Genomic DNA, 18,742 nt, shown 5'->3' on the forward strand with positions numbered 1-18,742 from the left:
AGCTACGCTCATTGGCGTCAAACCCACTATCGCCGAAAATTTTTCAACATGTTGAAAATTTAGCGCCGACCAGAAAGATGCTACCAATTTTTATACGACTGAGACTACTCCCGGCGAACATGTGGCAACAAACTAGTCGCCTGTAGTTGCCTAAAAAATCGCCTAAGTGGGACATTAATGTCTATGTGCACTTTGGACTGCTTGATTGGATTCATGTATAGTGTGTTCTTTGACTGGATAGCACACAAAAAATGTTTCATTCCACCATGTCAGAATAGTTAACAAAAACTTTCGGCAGATGTTGACTGACTGGCTGTGCATCATCAGCATTTTCTGTTTCAATTTCTGAATGGGCCTTCACAAAGATTGACATAAAGTGCTGGAGTAATTCAGCTAGTCAGGCAGCATCTCTAGAGAACATGGATAGGTGACATTTCAGGTGGGGATCCTGGCTACTTGTGTCTGTTTTTGTAAATCAGCATCTGCAGTTCCTTCTATATACTTGACAAATATATATTTTTTAAGAAGGGAAATTGGGATGATCCAGGACATTATAGGTGGATGAGCCTCAAATCAAAGGTAAGGAAGCATTTGGAGATTTGGGGTTAGGATTTATTTGCATTTGGAAGGAAATGGCTAATTGGGGATAGTCTACATGGTTTTACTCTGGGTGGGTCATGTCTTACAAACTTGAGTATTTTTGAGGAGATGACCATGATTTATGTGGTCATGGCAATGGAGGTTGTCATGTATTTCAGTAAAGCATTTGACAATGTCCCTCATGATAGGTTTATCCAGATTAAGGTGTGTGGCAACCATGGTGACTTGGTAAATTACTAAAAATGGCTTACAGAAGACTTGGTGGTGGTGGAAGGGTGTTATTTCAGGCTGTAGGTCTGTGACTGGTGGTGCTCTGCAGGAATCAGTGCTGTGACCTCAATTTGTGATTGACTGAAAATATGGACAGTGAAAGATGTCAAAGAATACGGCAGGATATAGATCATTGCAGATTGTTTAATCTGGAAAAGTGTGAGATGTTATATTTTGAAATGCCAATTTTAATGGGAAACTATACAGTTAATGGCAGGACCTTTAACAGCAACTTGGTGTCCATGTCCGTAGCTCCCTGAAAGTAGCAAAAAAAGTAAATAATGGTTAATAAAGGTGTATAATATGCTTGCCTTCATCAGACAGGGCAGTGAGTATAAAAGTCAGGAAGTCTTGTACCTTTATAAAACTTTAGTTAGGCTGCTTTTAGAGTATTGTGTGCCATTCTAGTTGCCTCTTTACTGGAAGGATGGGGAGGCTTTTGAGAGAGTGCTGCCTTTATCAGAGGATGTTAGCTCAGGGAGTTTGGACAAACTTGGATTGTGTTTTTTTTACTGAATCATTAGACTGAGAAAGACCTGATGGAACTTTAGTCCTATTCCCCATACTTTATATTAAAGTTTTGAATATTGTTACCTTTTCATTCTGTGATCTTTTCTGGTATCTCATGTTTAAATCTTTTACCAGGTTACAATCTTGGAACAACTGTAAAAAAAACTCGCAAATTACATTGCATTATTCCTCCTGGTCATTTAACATCCATGCAATCTTTGTTGTATTTGGACATGTCAATTTTCCCTAATACATCACTTTTGATGTCCAGCTTTGTTCAGTTGAGTGGTTCCAGCGAAAGGTCAAAAACTCTTATGAGCTTGTCCCACTTACGCGACTTTTTTGGCGACTGCTGGCACCTGTCATAGATCGTTACAGGTCGCCGAAAATTTTCAACTTGTTGAAAATCCAGCGGCGACCAGAACAAGGTACGACTCTTTGGGCAACTACTCACAATCATACAGGCTTCATCCCACGACATGTCGACGGGGTATTGCCTGTATGGTCATGAGTAGTCTCCTCATCAGCCTAAAGAGTTGTACCTTGTTCTGGTCGCCGCTGGATTTTCAACATGTTGAACATTTTCGGCGACCTGCAGCGATCTAAGACCAGTGCCGGCAGTCGATGAAAAAATCGCGTAAGTGGGACAGGCCCATTGGTCTCCATCATATCACAAACATTTGCTTTGTTCTCTCCCATCAATTACTCTGTCGTCTTTGCAACTTATAGCATGTATGATTTCTGAGTTTTTCTTTTCAATTCTAGTACAGGTCAACAACAGGAAATGTTGACTATAGATATTTTCTTGGTTTCCTCTTACTTTGACTGAACAAGAGGTATATACACAAATTTTCTAAAGAAATGAATCGAGAGATAATCCACCCAGTCCTGGGGATTTGTTATTATTTGGCACCATTATCTAATTTATTACATGATTTTGTAATTCTTAGTCCCATAATGATTCGGCATCAATTTTCATAGGATGTATCCTGTTGTGAATACTGAAGCAAAATAATGATTCAAATATTTCCTAAAATTTTTTTTAAATCACCTTTAACTGCTTTTAACATGATCACATTGATCTTGATCATTTTATTTCCATATTGATTTTGATGTCCATTACAAATGTTTAATGTTTATATTCTTTCTGTCCAACAGATGCATTTGACTTAAAAGTAGGCAGTAAAAATTTGTCAATATAAATAAAGTATTTCTAGAAATATAGATGATACCCAGTCACATTGAATGTTACTATACATAATATAATTGTGCTTGTTACTTCTTTCGCTCCAGCTGCTTTTGATTATGTAATTAATCATTAGTTTTCAATTTCTTTCAGTTCAAGAGGAAAATGTCTAAATACAATCCAAAAAAGAGGAAACTTAGTTCTTCTAAAGGTGATGGGTAAGCTGTGTTTTCTTTACATTGGGAGTACTGCACAGATACAGGCTAGCCAGTATTTATCCTCCATTCAAGCCTCTTGCTATCTTTCCTTTCAAGTAAAGGACAAATGGGAGATTCTGTGGCTGCAAACAAGACTCCAAAATGGTTTGTTGATTCCCAAGTGCCTGCATGTGGGATGCCTGAGCGGTTTCAGAACATTATTAAGGGAGAGTGAGTTACCAGAGGTGTGTGCCCTCATTGGTACAAACAACATTGCTAGAAAAAGGGATGAGGTTCCACAAAGTGAATATAGGGAGTTAAGCAGCAGGTTAAAAACCTGGACCTCAAGAGCTATAACCTATGGATTTGCTTGGTGCCACGTGCCAAAAGGAAGATGGGACAGTGAATGCATGGCTGAGGAGCTTGTGCATTGGCGAGAGATTCATGTTCTTGGATCGTCGGGATCTCCTTTGGGGCAGAGGTAAAGTGCAAGAGAAACAGATTGCAGGGGAAGAAATTGGTTTGAGTCCAGGTAAGGCATAGGGAAGAGAAGGGGAGAGAGAAAGAGGAGGTGGGGACAACACTGGAGTAGATGAGTTTAGAGGCGGTGTATGTGAACCTTTGTCTCACCTGGAAAGACTAGGAATGGATATTCCTGGGGGATCATCAGGTAAGGCTCTATGGTTGAACTCAGACTATGAAGAGGGTGATCACTTTGATGGGATTTTCACTATCTTTTATAGTTATGAAGTAAGATCAATATAATGGCAGTTTTTAAAACATTTTCAGTCATACAGTCAGAGATGATTTGAAGGTATAGCCTAACGCACTTACGACACACATAAGAGAGCAAAGATGAATCTTCCAGATGTCGTTTCTTGATTGATTGCTTTTTTATTGAAGTAATACAAAACAAAGAAATAACTCGTAACTTTCCGTTCATAATTGCTGTTCCATTCACATCATATAAATCACATAAAAGCTTCTTATAAAGGTATGTCGTCTCGTAACATGTGTGTCATGATCATGGTAGAAAACTGTTTCCCCCTCATTGTCCGACACCAAACTGAAACTTCTAATCTGATTAGACACTAACAAAAGAACACACCCCTACTACGTATCAAATCCCACCTACAAAAGTACAGGCAGATAAAAACTAAAACTAAAAATATCAGACATGATAATACTGACTTAAGCTTAATGGCTCCTACATACCAGCCCCTAATTGTTCTGTATATAACGAGGCAATTACCAATAAACATTAAAAAAGGAGCTATAAAAGCTTAACATATCTCCAAAAATAAAATAAATAAGCATTATACATTAGCATTCAGACTTCTTTAGCGATTCTTCCATCTTCACCTTCGCCTTCTAAAAGCAGACATATCTTGGTTATCGGTCTTACCAAGACGTTGTTCTTAGTCTGAAGTCGTACTGTCTGCACCAAACTCTTAACGTCTGGCATGATCTCCAGTATCTTTGCCATCAACCAAGAACCTAGTGGTGCAGTAGAATCAACCACCAAAACGATATCACCTGAAATTAAATTTCTTCTTACTTTCAACCGTCATTGTCATTCTTGAATTAGAGGCAAATATTCTTGTGTCCACCTTTTCCAAAAAAGATCTGCCGTATATTGTACTTGTCTCCATCTGCGTCTCATATAAATCTTTCACAAAGAGCCCAGGTGGCAGCATTGGAATAGTCTTCAACAGAAGAATATGATTTGGTGTAAGTGCTTCCAGGTCATTTGGATCATCAAAACTCCTAGTAATGGGTCAATCATTTAAAATTGCTTCAACTTCACAAAATAAAGTTTGCAATCCTTCATCGTCCAGAACTTGTTGTTTAAGAACAGAACTTAGCACATTCAGGGCTCAAAATTAGCAGTTGCCCGGGTGCCAATGGCAACCCACAGTCCCACCGGGCAACCTAAAAGCCATGCCATTTTGCCCGGCTTGGCAAGCACCCGGGACACCTGAGCGGGCCCCCTCTCTATCTTTCTCTCTCCGTCTCCGCTCGCTACCCGTGTCCATGTCTCGGGTCTCCGCCCGCTCCTCGTCCGCCGGCACGGCCGGCCGCCTTACACATGCGCACAACCACAGCCAGCACCAAAGATCCTATAGCGAGGATCTTTGGCCAGCACATCATCGGCCGTGATTGTGCGCATGTGCTGCCCTGCACACGCGCACTGCCACTGCAAATGGTCGGCGTCGGCCACTTTCTCCCTCTCTTTGTATGGTGGGAGATTTGGCCGCCATTGCTGTCCACTCGCCGCGACCGCTGAAAATCAACGCAGAATCACTCGTTCGAACTGGAGTAACTCCCTGGAGTAACTCTTGCTTCTTGATTTCCTGGTCCTCCAAAAATATAACTTGCCGGTCTGGGGAAATGTTTAGCTGTAAACAACTAATTTGTGTGTTTATCTGTATTTAAAAGGCAAGATTACACCCCCATCAACACTCCAATATCAGGAACAGCGGGAAGAAAAAGAATACTTAAGTTTGATGATGTTGACTGTTCATTAAAAATTACCTCGCCTAAGTTAACAACCTCAAAGTTAATACATTCTCAAAGTGATAGTAATTATAAAGAAAATATCATCAATTGTGCTTCAGACAATTTGTCTATTAATGAACATCAAGATGATTCACAGAAAACCTCCAGACTGACTTCTAATGAAAAGGACTGTCCATGCGAGTCTGTAATGTCTCCAAAGTCTTTTTACAGGATGGAAAAGCAGTCGTATCTCACCCCTCTTGAGAGAAAATTAATCAATCACAATAAGCTTCCTAAGTCGGTTGCTCCAACTCAACAATCTGAAATGGAGAGCGTAAAATATCAAGCAAAGGGAAAGATAGGAACAAAAGAAAGAATGTCAATTGTTTCCATTTCTAAAGTTCCATTCGCTTCAAAGGAATCACAAATAGATAAAGTCAAATCGAACGCTACTTCAAAACGGACCATTCTGAAAGATAGTGTGCATTACGGAACCATGGCCAAAACACTTACTTTTAGTTCAAGGATAAATGGTTTGAAGGTACAGCAAAGACCTAGAATTCAAAAAGGAGCAGCTTTCTTTTCTACTGGTAGAAAATCCCAGCCTTGCTTCAAAAAGAGTCTTCCAGAAACTAACAACAAATCGCTTTCATCTGATGGCGTAAGCCAACGAAGGGAGAGTAACGACAAAGACGAGTCCAATCTTAACAAACTTCTGACAGGTGATTACAGCAATAAATTGAATGAGAAGATCAATGACAACGCTTCTAGTATGAAAGCCAAACGAGGAAAAGTTGAAAAATCTACACACTTAACTGCACATTTAGTCAATGTTTTGCTTACTAAAGAATTGAAGGTGGTACTTCAGAGAATCGAAGTGAAACAATCCAATTATTCAACATTTGCAACCATGGAGAAGTCATTGCAACAGAAAGATTCAACGGCAGAAGTAAGATAGAGCCTGTATTAGATATTGTATCACATTTGCCTGCACTTAATTATTTCTAGAATATATGTTTGTTATTTCATAATCACTGAGTTCTTGCTTTTGTAGGTATCCTGTTTGTGCGTACAGAATGGTGTGAGTCAAAAGTGTTTATATTCATTAACTATGTTCCTGTGTACCATGTCACCAAAACCAGAGATGATAGATTAGAGGGCTCGTCTACGGAGGCTATTTGGGTGGAACTGAGAAATGGGAAAGGTGTAGCAACACTTATAGGGGTGTATTATAGGCCGCCTATTGGGGAGTGAGAATTGGAAGAGCAAATATGTAAGGAGATAGCAGATATTAGTAGTAAGCACAAGTTAGTGATTGTGGGAGATTTTAATTTTCCACACATAGACTGGGAAACACATTCTGTAAAAGGGCTGGATGGTTTGGAGTTTGTAAAATGTGTGCAGGATAGTTTTTTGCAGCAGTACATAGAGGTGCCTACTAGAGAAGGGGCAGTGCTGGACCTCCTGTTAGGAAATGAGACAGGTCAGGTGGCGGAGGTATGTGTTGGGGAGCACTTTGGGTCCAGTGATCACAATACCATTAGTTTCAATATAATTATGGAGTAGGTCAGAACTGGACCAAGGGTTGAGATTTTTGATTGGAGAAAGGCTAACTTTGAGGAGATGCGAAAGGATTTAAAAGGAGTGAATTGGGACATTTTGTTTTATGGGAAGGATGTAGAAGAGAAATGAAGGACATTTAAAGGTGAAATTTTAAGAGTACAGAATCTTTATGTCCCTGTTCGGTTGAGAGTCAGAGTGGACAGCTATCTGCAGAGCCAAAAGAGATGGGGGAGATATTGAACAATTTATTTTCTTCGGTATTCACCAAGTAGAAGGATATGTGAGGTAAGGGAAACAAGTAGGGTAGCTATGGAAACTATGAGGATCAAAGAAGAGGAAGTACTGACACTTTTGAAAAATATGAAAGTGGATAAGTCTCCAGGTCCTGACAGGATATTCCCTAGGACATTGAGGGAAGTTAGTGTAGAAATAGCAGGGGCTATGACAGAAATATTTCAAATGTCATTAGAAACGAATGGTGCCGGAAGATTGGCGTACCACGGATGTTGTTCCATTGTTTAAAAAGGGTTCTAAGAGTAAACCTACCAATTATAGACCTGTTAGTTTGACGTCAGTGGTGGGCAAATTAATGGAAAGGATACTTAGAGATAATATATATAATCATCTGGATAAACAGGGTCTGATTAGGAACAGTCAACATGGAATTGTGCCTGGAAGGTCATGTCTGGCTAATCTTCTTGAATTTTTTGAAGAGGTTACTAAGGAAATTGATGAGGGTAAAGTGGATGTTGTCTATATGGACTTCAGTTAGGCCTTTGACAAGGTTCCACATGGAAGGTTGGTTCAGAAGGTTCAATTGTTGGGTATTAATAGTGGAGTAGCAAGATGGATTCAACAGTGGCTGAATGGGAGATACCAGAGAGTAATGGTGGATAACTGTTTGTCAGGTTGGAGGCCGGTGAGTAGTGGGGTGCCTCAGGGATCTGTGTTGGGTCCACTGTTGTTTGTCATATACATCAATGATCTGGATGATGGTGTGGTAAATTGGATTAGTAAGTATGCAGATGATACTAAGATAGGTAGTGTTGTGGATAATGAAGTAGATTTTCAAAGTCTACAGAGAGATTTAGGCCATTTGGAAGAGTGGGCTGAAAGATGGCAGATGGAGTTTAATGCTGATAAGTGTGAGGTGCTACATCTTGGCAGGACAAATCAAAATAGGACGTACATGGTAAATGGTAGCGAATTGAAGAATGCAGTTGAACAGAGGGATCTAGGAATAACTGCATAGTTCCCTGAAGGCGGAATCTCATGTAGATAGGGTGGTAAAGAAAGCTTTTGGTGTGCTGGCCTTTATAAATCAGAGCATTGAGTATAGAAGTTGGGATGTAATGTTAAAATTGTACAAGGCATTGGTGAGGCCAATTCTGGAGTATGATGTACAATTTTGGTCGCCAAATTATAGGAAAGATGCCAACGAAATAGAGAGAGTACAGAGGAGATTTACTAGAATGTTGCCTGGGTTTCAGCACCTAAGTTACAGAGAAAGGTTGAACAAGTTAGGTCTTTATTCTTTGGAGCGCAGAAGGTTAAGGGGGGACTTGATAGAGGTCTTTAAAATTATGAGAGGGATAGACAGAGTTGACGTGGATAAGCTTTTTCCATTGAGAGTAGGGAAGATTCAAACAAGAGGACATGATTTGAGAATTAAGGGACAAAAGTTTAGGGGTAACATGGGGGGGAACATCTTTACTCAGAGAGTGGTAGCTGTGTGGAATGAGCTTCCAGTGGAAGTGGTGGAGGCGGGTTCGATTTTATCATTTAAAAATAAATTGGATAGGTATATGGACGGGAAAGGAATGGAGGGTTATGGTCTGAGTGCAGGTAGATGAGACGAGGTGAGAGTAAGTGTTCGGCACGGACAAGAAGGGCCGAGATGGCCTGTTTCCGTGCTGTAATTGTTATATGGCTATATATGTGTGTGGGTTAAATTGTTATCCCTGGTAATTTGGTTTGCTTCATTCAACATTTAGGATGAAACTAAACTAAGGGTGTAGCATATGTAAGTTATGGTTTAAGCATCACATGTTTAGATTTACTTAACTTTTAAGCATTGGGAAATTTTGGTTTATTTTATATTGTATCTTCAACCTCATTACTGAGGTTTGAGATTCCCACCTGCTTTAATGGAGCATCAATAATAATGATGCCCAAGAAGGGCAAGTGACGTGCTTCAATGACCACCAAACCGGAGGCACTAACATCCATGGTGATGAAGTGCTTTGAGATGTTGGTTATGGCACATGCCAGCTATCACATTGGCAAGAACCTGGACCCAATACAATTTGCATACTGTATACTGTACACAATAGATTAATGGAGGCTGTGATCTCTGGCTCTCCACTCTTCAATGAACTCCTTGGACAATATAAATACATAGAAAATTAGGGCTTTGTTCATAGTCAACACCATTGTCCCCTCCAAACTTGTAACTAAGCTTGGGGGACTGGGTCTCTGTGCACCACTTTGCAACTGGACCCTCTACTTCCGTAGGAACAGAACACAATCGATACAAATTGGCAACAACACTTTCTCCTCGATAACCATCAGCACAGTGGCAACCCTAGTCTGTGAGCTAAGTCCCCTGCTCTACTCACTCTATACCCATGTCTGTGTAGCCGGACATAGCACCTTTAAATTTGTCGACAACATCACCAATGGGTGAATTACAGGTAATGACATCAACTATATCGTCTGATTAAATGGTGCCACAACAGCATCCCTGTTCTCAACGTCAGTAAAACGTATGAGCTGATTGTTGACTTTGGAAGAAGGCCGAGAAACCACAAACCTGTCTTCATTGACGAGTCATTTGGTGGTGAAAGTCAACAGCTTCAAGTTCTTAGGCATGGATATCTGAAGATCTGTCCTAGATCATAAAGAAAGCCCATCAAGCCTCTACTTCCTTATAAAATTGAGGTGATTCACTATGTTGACAAACACTCTTGGGTATAATATGGTGTAATATACAGGTGTATGTTGGAGAGTATTTGACTGGTTGCATTATAGCTTGGTTTGGGATCTCGAATGCCCAGGAACGCAGGAATAGCCTAGCCACACTCTCGTTTCAATCTTGCCATCGGGTAGAAGGAATAGGAATCTGAAAACAGATGATCAGGTTGAGAAACGGCTTCTTCCCAACAACCATCTGGCTATTATTAGGGGTTTGCAATGAATTGCTGAAGTGACCACGAATAACCAGAGTCCAGCTACTATCAAATTTGTGAACAACAGCCCCTTATTAAGACTAAGGTGATGCCAAAAGACCCCCGAGGATCAGGACCAATTCGGAAGGGACACAACACGGGTGATTGGTTTTGGTTTTGAGCTAGTAAGAAGCGCCACAGAGAAGGGTCTTAACCCAAAACGTTATTCTAACTTTTTGTGTCTAGAAACGCCACAGAGGTTGATAGTCTTGTGTATATATAAGAAAGTATATTATATTAGCAAATTTCCAGATGACACAAAGCTGGGTGGCAGTGTGAATTGCGAAGAGGATGCTAGTAGGTTGCAGTGTGACTTGGACAGATTGAGTGAGTGGGCAGATGCATGGCAGATGCAGTTTAATGTAGATAAAAGTGAGGTTATCCACTTTGGTGGCAAGAACAAGGAGGCAGATTATTATCTCAATGGTGTCAGATTAGAAAATGGAAAGTGCAACGAGACCCGAGTGCCCTTCTACACCAGTCACTGAAAGCAAACATGCAGGTACAGCAGGAATTCTTCTTCTTCTTGCGTATGGCGTGCACAGCCTAAAGTTGTAGGACAACTTGTTCTATTTGATCTTATTTGATTGTTCATGCCAGGTTGATTGCATTCGTCGAAACAGGACGGACCACGTGAAGGTTGCAATCTCCCACCCCACAGCAGGCATTGAAGAAAACTAATGGCATGTTGGCCTTCATAACACGAGGATTTGAGTAAAGGAGTAAAGAGGTCCTGCAGTTGTACAGGGCCCTGGTGAAACCACATCTGGAGTATTGTGTGCAGTTTTGGTCTTCTAATTTGAGGAAGGACATCCTTGCTATTGGGGCAGTGCAGCATAGGTTCACGAGGTTAATCCCCAGGATGGCGGATCTGTCATATGAGGAAAGACTGGTCTTGAATTCACTGGAATTTAGAAGGATGAGATTGGATCTTATAGAAACTTATAAATGGGCTGGACAAGCTAGTGCAGGAAAAATGTTCCCAATGTTGGGGTGTCCAGAACCAGGGCCCACAGAATAAGAATAAAGGGGAGGCCATTTAAAACTGAGATGAGAAAAAACTTTTTAACCCAGAGAGTTGTGAATTTGTGGAATTCTCTGCCACAGAAGGCAGTAGAGGCCAATTCACAAGATGAATTTAAAAGAGTTAGATAGATCTCTAGGGGCTAGCGGAATCAAGGGATATGGGGAGAAGGCAGGCATGGGTTACTGATTGTGGATGATCAGCCATGATCACAATGAATGGCAGTGCAGGCTCGAAGCGCCAAATGGCATCCTCCTGCACCTATTTTCTATGGATTCTTCCGGAAGTGGCGGCGCTGTTGAATGGCTGCGGCTCGCCTGCAGTCTGTCTGTTTTTACTTTTTTGTGTTGTTTTTTTTGTCTTGTTTAGTAAAATTTTTGGTTATTAGGTTGTGTTGGGGGGGGGGGGGGGCTGAAACAGGGATTTCTGTCTCTCCCTTCGGAGGAATGCGACTTTTTCTTGTCGTATCCCCCTTCTCTGCCTCCGTCTGCGCTGAGGCCTAATGGCGGAGCTGGCGGCCTCCAACCTGCGACCGACCTCGAGGCTCCGGAGGTAGAGCCAGCCAGGACTCACCAACGCGAGGCTGGCCGCCTTCGAGCTGTGGCGGCGTTCGGGCAGCGGCACGACTCGGCGCTCCAGTGAGGGCGGCCTGGCGCGGGGCTGAGACGCTCCGGTGGCAGTGGCACAACTCGGCGCTTCGGTGAGGGCGGCCCGGCGCGGGGCTGGGATGGCGCTCCCGTGGGAGCGGCACGGCTCGGGGCTGGGACGGCACTCCGGTGGCTGAGGCGGCCCGGCGCGGGGCTCAGACGGTGCTCCGGTAGCTGTGGCAGCCCGGCGCAGGGCTGAGACGGTGCTCCGGTAGCTGAGGCGGCCCGGCGCGGGGCTGAGACGGTGCTCCGGTAGCTGAGGCAGCGATCTGAATCCGGGGCTCGGCCGCGGGCCAGTGGACAACATCGTCAGGAGCTCGCAGGTCACAGGCTGGTGCCTGTTTTCCGGAGCTCCCGCGGCAACAGCTGCGTCCGCTGGACTGGAGGGCGGCAGCTTCGACCACCCCGGGCCGCGGAGCTTGAACCGGCCCGTTCGCGGAGGTCGGTGAGCCGCAGGACTGACTTGCCATCGCCCGGTGGGGTATCGCCTCAGTGCAGAGGGAGAAGAGGAGGGAAGAGACAGTAACCCTAAGATCTTTGCCTCCATCACAGTGAGGAGGTGCCTGGTGAATTCACTGTGGTGGATGTTAATTTGTGTTTATTGTGTGTTTTGTTGTTTATTATTACATGTATGGCTGCAGGCAACGACATTTTGTTCAGACCGAAAGGTCTGAATGACAAATAAAGGATCTAAGTCTTCTATGGAAAGCCTGTGTAGTTCTTTTAGATCTTTTAGTGTGACAGGATTGGGCTTCTTTTTTCCTGGATATGTAACAACTGCAAGCTGTAAATAAAGAAACCTTGAAAGACATCACTTAACACTTGAAACCCACCACACAGCAGCAGAACGCTCACCGGATACGCTGCCGAGATGGCAAAGAGCTCCTGGGATGCACTGTAGCACCAAACAAGAATAGACCCGGCAGGCTGTCCTCAGCCACGTGTGGCAGCAGGCCTGGTTTGCCGCTGCAAAGAAGAAACTGGTGGGCCGCTATCTGCAGGCGAAGCTCGGAAGCCACCAAAAACTGGATGGTCAAGGAGAGCAGAGGACACGATGAGTGGGCCGCTAGGAGATGGACCGGGGTATTTCCTCCAGCGCCTTCAAGGTCGGCTGCAGGCAGTGCCCTCTGTGAGGAGAGGAACATTGTCAGTTGGCGGGCCGAGTTGGTCGAAGTCTACCGAGGAGGTGCTGCAGCACTCTGGGGCTTACTTCGGCTCACCTAGATCGGGGACACACCAGTACTCGGGGTCGCTCCAGTCCATCCAACATGTGCTTTGGATTTTTCTTCTTTTGTAAATGGTGCCAAAATATGATGACATGTGCAAGAATTTTACTGTGCAGTGCATGCGTGATAGTAAAACGCCATTGTATTCAAAATAAAAAATTGTGAGTGTGATTAAAAAGAGTGCCCTACTGCTATTGAAGATTTAGAACTACAAACTGTCTTGGTTGCACTTGGGACTTGTAAAGCATTGTTTACTAAACCAGCTTATTGGTGAGCTAAATATGAAATCCCAATCTTAATTGTAGAGATGGTCTTTCTCCAGAAAATTAGAAAGCTTGGTCCTGGAGGAATCAGAGCCTTGTGGCTGAATCCTCCTTCCACCTTTCAATTGTATATTAGAATGGTATATTGCTGAAAGACACTTGCTGGGAAGATTACCTACAGATTATCTAATCTTGCAATTTAGGTTAGGATAAACAATTGTGTTGGCTTCCTTCACCAGGCAGTTTGAAGTGTAGATGTAGTAGCTGGTTTGTATGGTTGGGCTTCATCCACAATTCTCTGCAATTTCTTGAGATCTTGAAAAGAGCAATTTTCAAGCCAAGCTGTAATGCATTCTGATAAGATGCATCTACCATGGGTCTATTTGACTGTCAGAAGTGGGTGCAGTATGTTGTTAGATTTAGACAATTTCACTTTTTTTTTTAAATCGTTTAAAGAATTATCAAGAGATGTATTAGAATTGGAGTTTGTACATGGAATGTACCTTTCATATTATCATATGCTGATTCCATTCATAAATTTTACACCTGAGCATGTTCAAATAGGATAGACTTAAAAAAACTATTGCTTTGTCACTATTTTATCTTGTATCTTAAGAATGAAAAAAATACCAGTTTGGAGCAAGAAGATGAAAGATCGCTTGGAAATACTGAAAAAAATAAAGGTGATTTTTTTTTTCATGCGATCGTGGAATCAGTGTTAATATTTCTTATCTTATTTAATGAGAATAAATTTATACTCTACATAATTGCTTGCCAAGACATCGAGTGAATAATGCACATTTCAGAAACAAAGCAAATGACAATAGACAATAGGTGCAGGAGTAGGCCATTCGGCCCTTCAAGCCAGCGCTGCCATTCAATGTGATCATGGCTGATCATCCCCAATCAGTACCCCGTTCATGCCTTCTCCCCATATACCCTGACTCCGCTATCTTTAAGAGCTTTATCTAGCTCTCTCTTGAAAGTATCCAGAGAACTGGCCTCCACCGCCCTCTGAGGCAGAGAATTCCACAGACTCAAAATTCTCTGTGAGAAAAAATGTTTCCTCGTCTCCGTTCTAAATGGATTGCCCCTTCTTAAACTGGCCCCTGGTTCTGGACTCCCCCAACATCGGGAACATGTTTCCTGCCTCTAGCATGTCCAAACCCTTAATAATCTTATATGTTTCAATAAGATCCTCTCTCATCCTTCTAAACTCCAGAGTACACAAGCCCAGTCGCTCCATTCTTTTAGCATAAGACAGTCCCGCCATCCCGGGAATTAACCTTGTAAACCTACGCTGTACTCCCTCAATAGCAAGAATGTCCTTTCTCAAATTAGGGAACCAAAACTGCACACAATACTCCAGGTGTGGTCTCACTGGTGTCTAAGTATTGTGGTTGTGAGCCATTAGAGAAAATGCATGGGTACAATATGTAGATGGCACCACCCAAAATTCCATACCTCTATTCAGAGTAAAATTGAGGATGGATTCATAATTGGTATAGTAAGATGGGCTTTAGTTTCTGGATAAGCTTTTAACATTGTTTGTAAACACAACAAGAAATGGGGCTATGAAGGAAGACAATCTAGGTGGCATAATCAAGCAAAGAATTAAGTGCTGGATGAGCTCAGCAGGCCAAGCAGCATCTGTGGAGGGAAATAAACAGATAACATTTTGTGTAGGACACTTCTTCAGTCTGAACTAGGGTCCCAACACAAAATATTATCAGTCCATTTCGCTCAAATGCTACCTGACTTACTGAATTCTTTCACCCATTTTTTATTTTGTTCAAGATTCCAGCATCTGTTTTCTTTGTCTGGCATAATTAAACAGTTGCAGGAAACCTGAAAATGCTGAAATTTGCAGACATTTATATTTCTGATTTAGAACTTCATTAGAACTGAGAACTGAGACAACCTAGTAGCTTAAAGCAAAAAAAAAACAGCAAGAAGATTATCATAAGAGAGAACAGATGTTTAAGTCAACGAGAGGAAACTAATTAATGGAATAATTTTCTGAATGCTAATGCAGAACTTTTGGATTATGTCAAAGATAGAAGTGTACAAAATATAGTGTCTCTAGTAAGTTGGAAAAAATGAAGTTTATTTTTAATTGAAGCATAAACTTTTCTTTCAAATTTAATTTAAAAAGCCTAATTTAAATTAAGACAAATTCTTTATAATTGTGACTACTGAAATGAAAGTATTGTTTTTTATGATTACACTATTATTTGGTCAGGTACCTGTGTTTTGAAAATGACCATCTTTATCTTTCAGGCTTGCTGTCGACTGCTGCTATCTATCCCATCTTTAGTATTCGTCCTGGCAGCAAAAGGTATGGATGGCAATAGGCCTTGAGTATGTATTCATGGCACCAAGCTTCTATATTGTTCAAATGATTTTGAATTATGAGATCTCCAGTCTCCACAATTTTATTGAAAGCATTTAAATAGGTTAAGTAGGCAGAGGCCAGAAAGGGAAACGTGATTACTCTTCCACTATGTCAGGAATGTTTTTTCTGGTCTTTATCAAATATATGCATTTGTTTTTAGAAAAATAATGAGGCCATATTCAATTTTGAAAAGCACTTAACTGGTGGGATGGCAGCAGGATCTTGGAATCCAGGTGAATAAAAAGTATGCAGGTTAATAAGGCTTTGTTTTCTTTTTAGAAAAGTAAAGCAAAGTATTATATTTCATTTTCACCAGGCTGATTTTTTTGATGCTACATGCACAGTAGCTTGATTAGATTATTCTTGGAGTGCAGGGGACAGTTTGGTTGCTCCATACTAGCAAAAATGATGTGCAAACATTGGCAACGGTGCAATAATGTAATTGGAATTTGGTGGAGAGAAGGGGAGCAAAGATGTAAAAAGATTGATCTTTTGAACTTTTAAAATAGCTATAAAATAGATTGACGACAAACAACGGGTGGTAAATCAGAGCACAGCCATGGAGATGTTTAGGGTTATTATTAACTGCCTCAATAATCTAATAGTTTAGTTTATTGTCATGTGAACCAAGATACAGTGAAAAGCCTTTGTTGCGTGCTAACCAGTCAGTGGAAAGCCAATATGTGATTACAATCGAACCATTCACAGTACAGATACATGATAAAGAAAAACATTTAGTGCAAGATAAAGCCAGTATCAAAGATTGTCCGAGGATCACCAATGAGGTTGATATTAGTTCAGGACTACTCTCTAGTTGTGGTTGAATGGTTCAGTTGCCTGATAACAGCTGGGAAGAAACTCGCTGAATCTGGAAGTGTGCATTTTTACACTTCTATACCTTTTTGCCAGAGGGGAGAAGAGAGATTGGCTAGGGTGCGACTTGTCCTTGATTATGCTGCAGCGTGAGGTATAAATGGAGTCAATGGAAGGGAGATTGGTTTGTTTGATGGTCTAGGCGGCATCCACAATTCGCTGCAATAGCAAAATTATTTTACTACAATGTTCATTTTCTTAGACGCCTCATTGTAATTTCTTTCTATTCAGATGTGAGCTACCAAAAGAAGAAACGACAACCATTGGACCCAGCAATTCTGTTTCTCTCCCCAAGTTGCCTTTACAGAAAAACAAAAAGAGAGATTTCGAAAAAGTACATAGTGATCAGTTAATAATAGTAAGTTGGAATTGGATTGATTTTATAGAAAGAACTAGCTAATGAATAACTTTATAATCTACTAGACCAAGTGCACACCCGTTGGGTCTGTTCCCCCAATGTGTGGTTGCGGGGGAAGTGGGGGGGGGGGGGTGGCATGCGGCGTCACACACACTAACTATCCCCCCCCGCACAAAACGCTAACTACCCCCCTTGATATTATATTAACATTATTAATTTGCTCCTTTTACCCCATAACCGCTCTATCCACTGACGCATAGCCCCCAACTCGCAGGCGCGTCTACAGAGGGAGGGGGGGGTGGTAGAGAGTGAGGGCAGAGAGAGAATGGGGAAAGACAGAGGGAGGGGGAGAGAGATGGGAGGAGAGGGGTGACGGGAAGGGGGTGGGGTGGAGGGGAGGGAGGGGGGGTGAGGGAGAGCGAGAGGGAGGAGAGAGAGAGGAGGGGGGAGGGAGACAGAGGGGGGGGGTCGCAAGGTTTATTTCAAAGCTCGCTTGCCTGCTCGTAAGATTTTTTCAAAGGAGTTCGGTTTGCAGCTGTGAGTGAGCAGCGGCTATGAACGGTCATCTCCGGATCTGCAGAACGCTCGTTCTTTCCAAAGATCCTTTAGCCGCTATGGGATCTTTGGTTATTTCTGCGCAATTTGAACAACGGGGAGGGGGGGGGGGTTGGAGCGGGCGGGCGTGGGGACACAGAGAGGGGCACACAGTGAAGACTCTGGAGTTCGGGGGGAGGAGCGTGTGTCGTCACACACACTAAGCACCCGCCCCCACAAACAGGTGAGAGTGTCTGCTTGAATGGAGAGCGCGTGCATCACAAACAGTCACACACACACACACACACACAGGCGGGAATTCTCCCCTGAAGCAGGTAGGTCGGGCAGAGTTGCTAGAAGTCGAAAAACTGCGGCTGCGGTTCTGGCAACAGCCGGAGTTCTGCTCTGTCTGGGGGGAGAGGGTGAAGGGAAGGATGGGGGAGAGAGGTGAAGTGGGGGGAGGGGTTGGGGGAGGGGGGTTGGAGTGAGCGGGCGGGCGGGAGTCGAGCTGCAGGAGGCGTGGCACGAGCGTACTTGACATGGTGCGGGCAGCGGGGGGGGGGGGGTGGGGGGTGGATGAAAGCCGGGCTGCCAAATGAAGAGAGAGAGAGAGAAGCGGCTTCTGACTCTAAACCCACAGCTGCAATGAGCACGCAAGGCTTCACGAGCTGCGCCAACAGTGATGATAAGGTTCAGCGCGTGAAGAGTCAATGCCCCGAGATGTGTAGAACAAAGAAGCTACAGCAGAACGGAGCTGTAGAATGTTTGTTCTGCAGAAGTTGCTCGATCTCTCTGTGCCTTTAATCCACAGCGGTGGGGGGGGGGGGCCTGGAGGCAGGTGGGCCTGGATTGGTCGGCATGTGGCATTGTGACGTCAAGCAGCTCGTGAGTCCGGTTTAGATTTTAAAATGAGTGAGTGTGGGGGAGGGGGGGGGGGAAGGAAGGATTTAAAAAATATCTGAAAATGGAATCTGACATACACCCGCACACGCACACACAGAGTTTTAATATATAGATAGATACTAAAACTCAACGTGTCTGTGAGCATGCGTGTCCGTCATGCCTTGAATTACGTCAAAACGGTACACGATAGCGCTACATTTTGTGGACCACCTTGCTCACCATTGTCCTGGGGTCTGGTGTATCAAGGTTTTCTTCAGATTGATGTTATATTTTACAAGTTATTCACATTTTTAATTTTACAAAATCCCAGTTTGAGAAAAAATTCTTCCATCTGCACTGGCAGTTAGCTATGATGTCACAATGGGATCTCATTTACATAAACTGCCCATCAACAGTGTTCCACCCATTGTAAGGAAAGTGGGGGCGGGGAGGAGGAGAAATGTTATTTAGACATTGTGTTTAGTGGC

At 42.8% G+C, this 18,742-nt stretch overlaps 1 protein-coding gene across 5 annotated transcripts in view; it reads left to right on the forward strand.

The window, feature by feature from the left end:
* The window catches only part of esco2 (establishment of sister chromatid cohesion N-acetyltransferase 2), a 28,136-nt gene that overhangs the window by 1,481 nt on the left and 7,913 nt on the right, over nt 1-18,742 (forward strand). For 4 of the 5 annotated variants that reach the window (XM_033021091.1, XM_033021090.1, XM_033021093.1 and 1 more), the window contains exons 2-6: nt 2,720-2,784; nt 5,203-6,211; nt 13,829-13,895; nt 15,493-15,550; nt 16,712-16,838. In XM_033021091.1, the coding sequence (XP_032876982.1) occupies nt 2,732-2,784; nt 5,203-6,211; nt 13,829-13,895; nt 15,493-15,550; nt 16,712-16,838 (1,314 nt within the window). In that variant the 5' untranslated portion in view covers nt 2,720-2,731. Of the gene's footprint in view, nt 1-525; nt 580-2,719; nt 2,785-5,202; nt 6,212-13,828; nt 13,896-15,492; nt 15,551-16,711; nt 16,839-18,742 lie in introns of all 5 variants that reach the window. The other variant, XM_033021089.1, reaches the window with a different exon arrangement.

Source organism: Amblyraja radiata, chromosome 5 (genome assembly GCF_010909765.2).
Source record: "Amblyraja radiata isolate CabotCenter1 chromosome 5, sAmbRad1.1.pri, whole genome shotgun sequence".
Taxonomy (NCBI): domain Eukaryota; kingdom Metazoa; phylum Chordata; class Chondrichthyes; order Rajiformes; family Rajidae; genus Amblyraja; species Amblyraja radiata.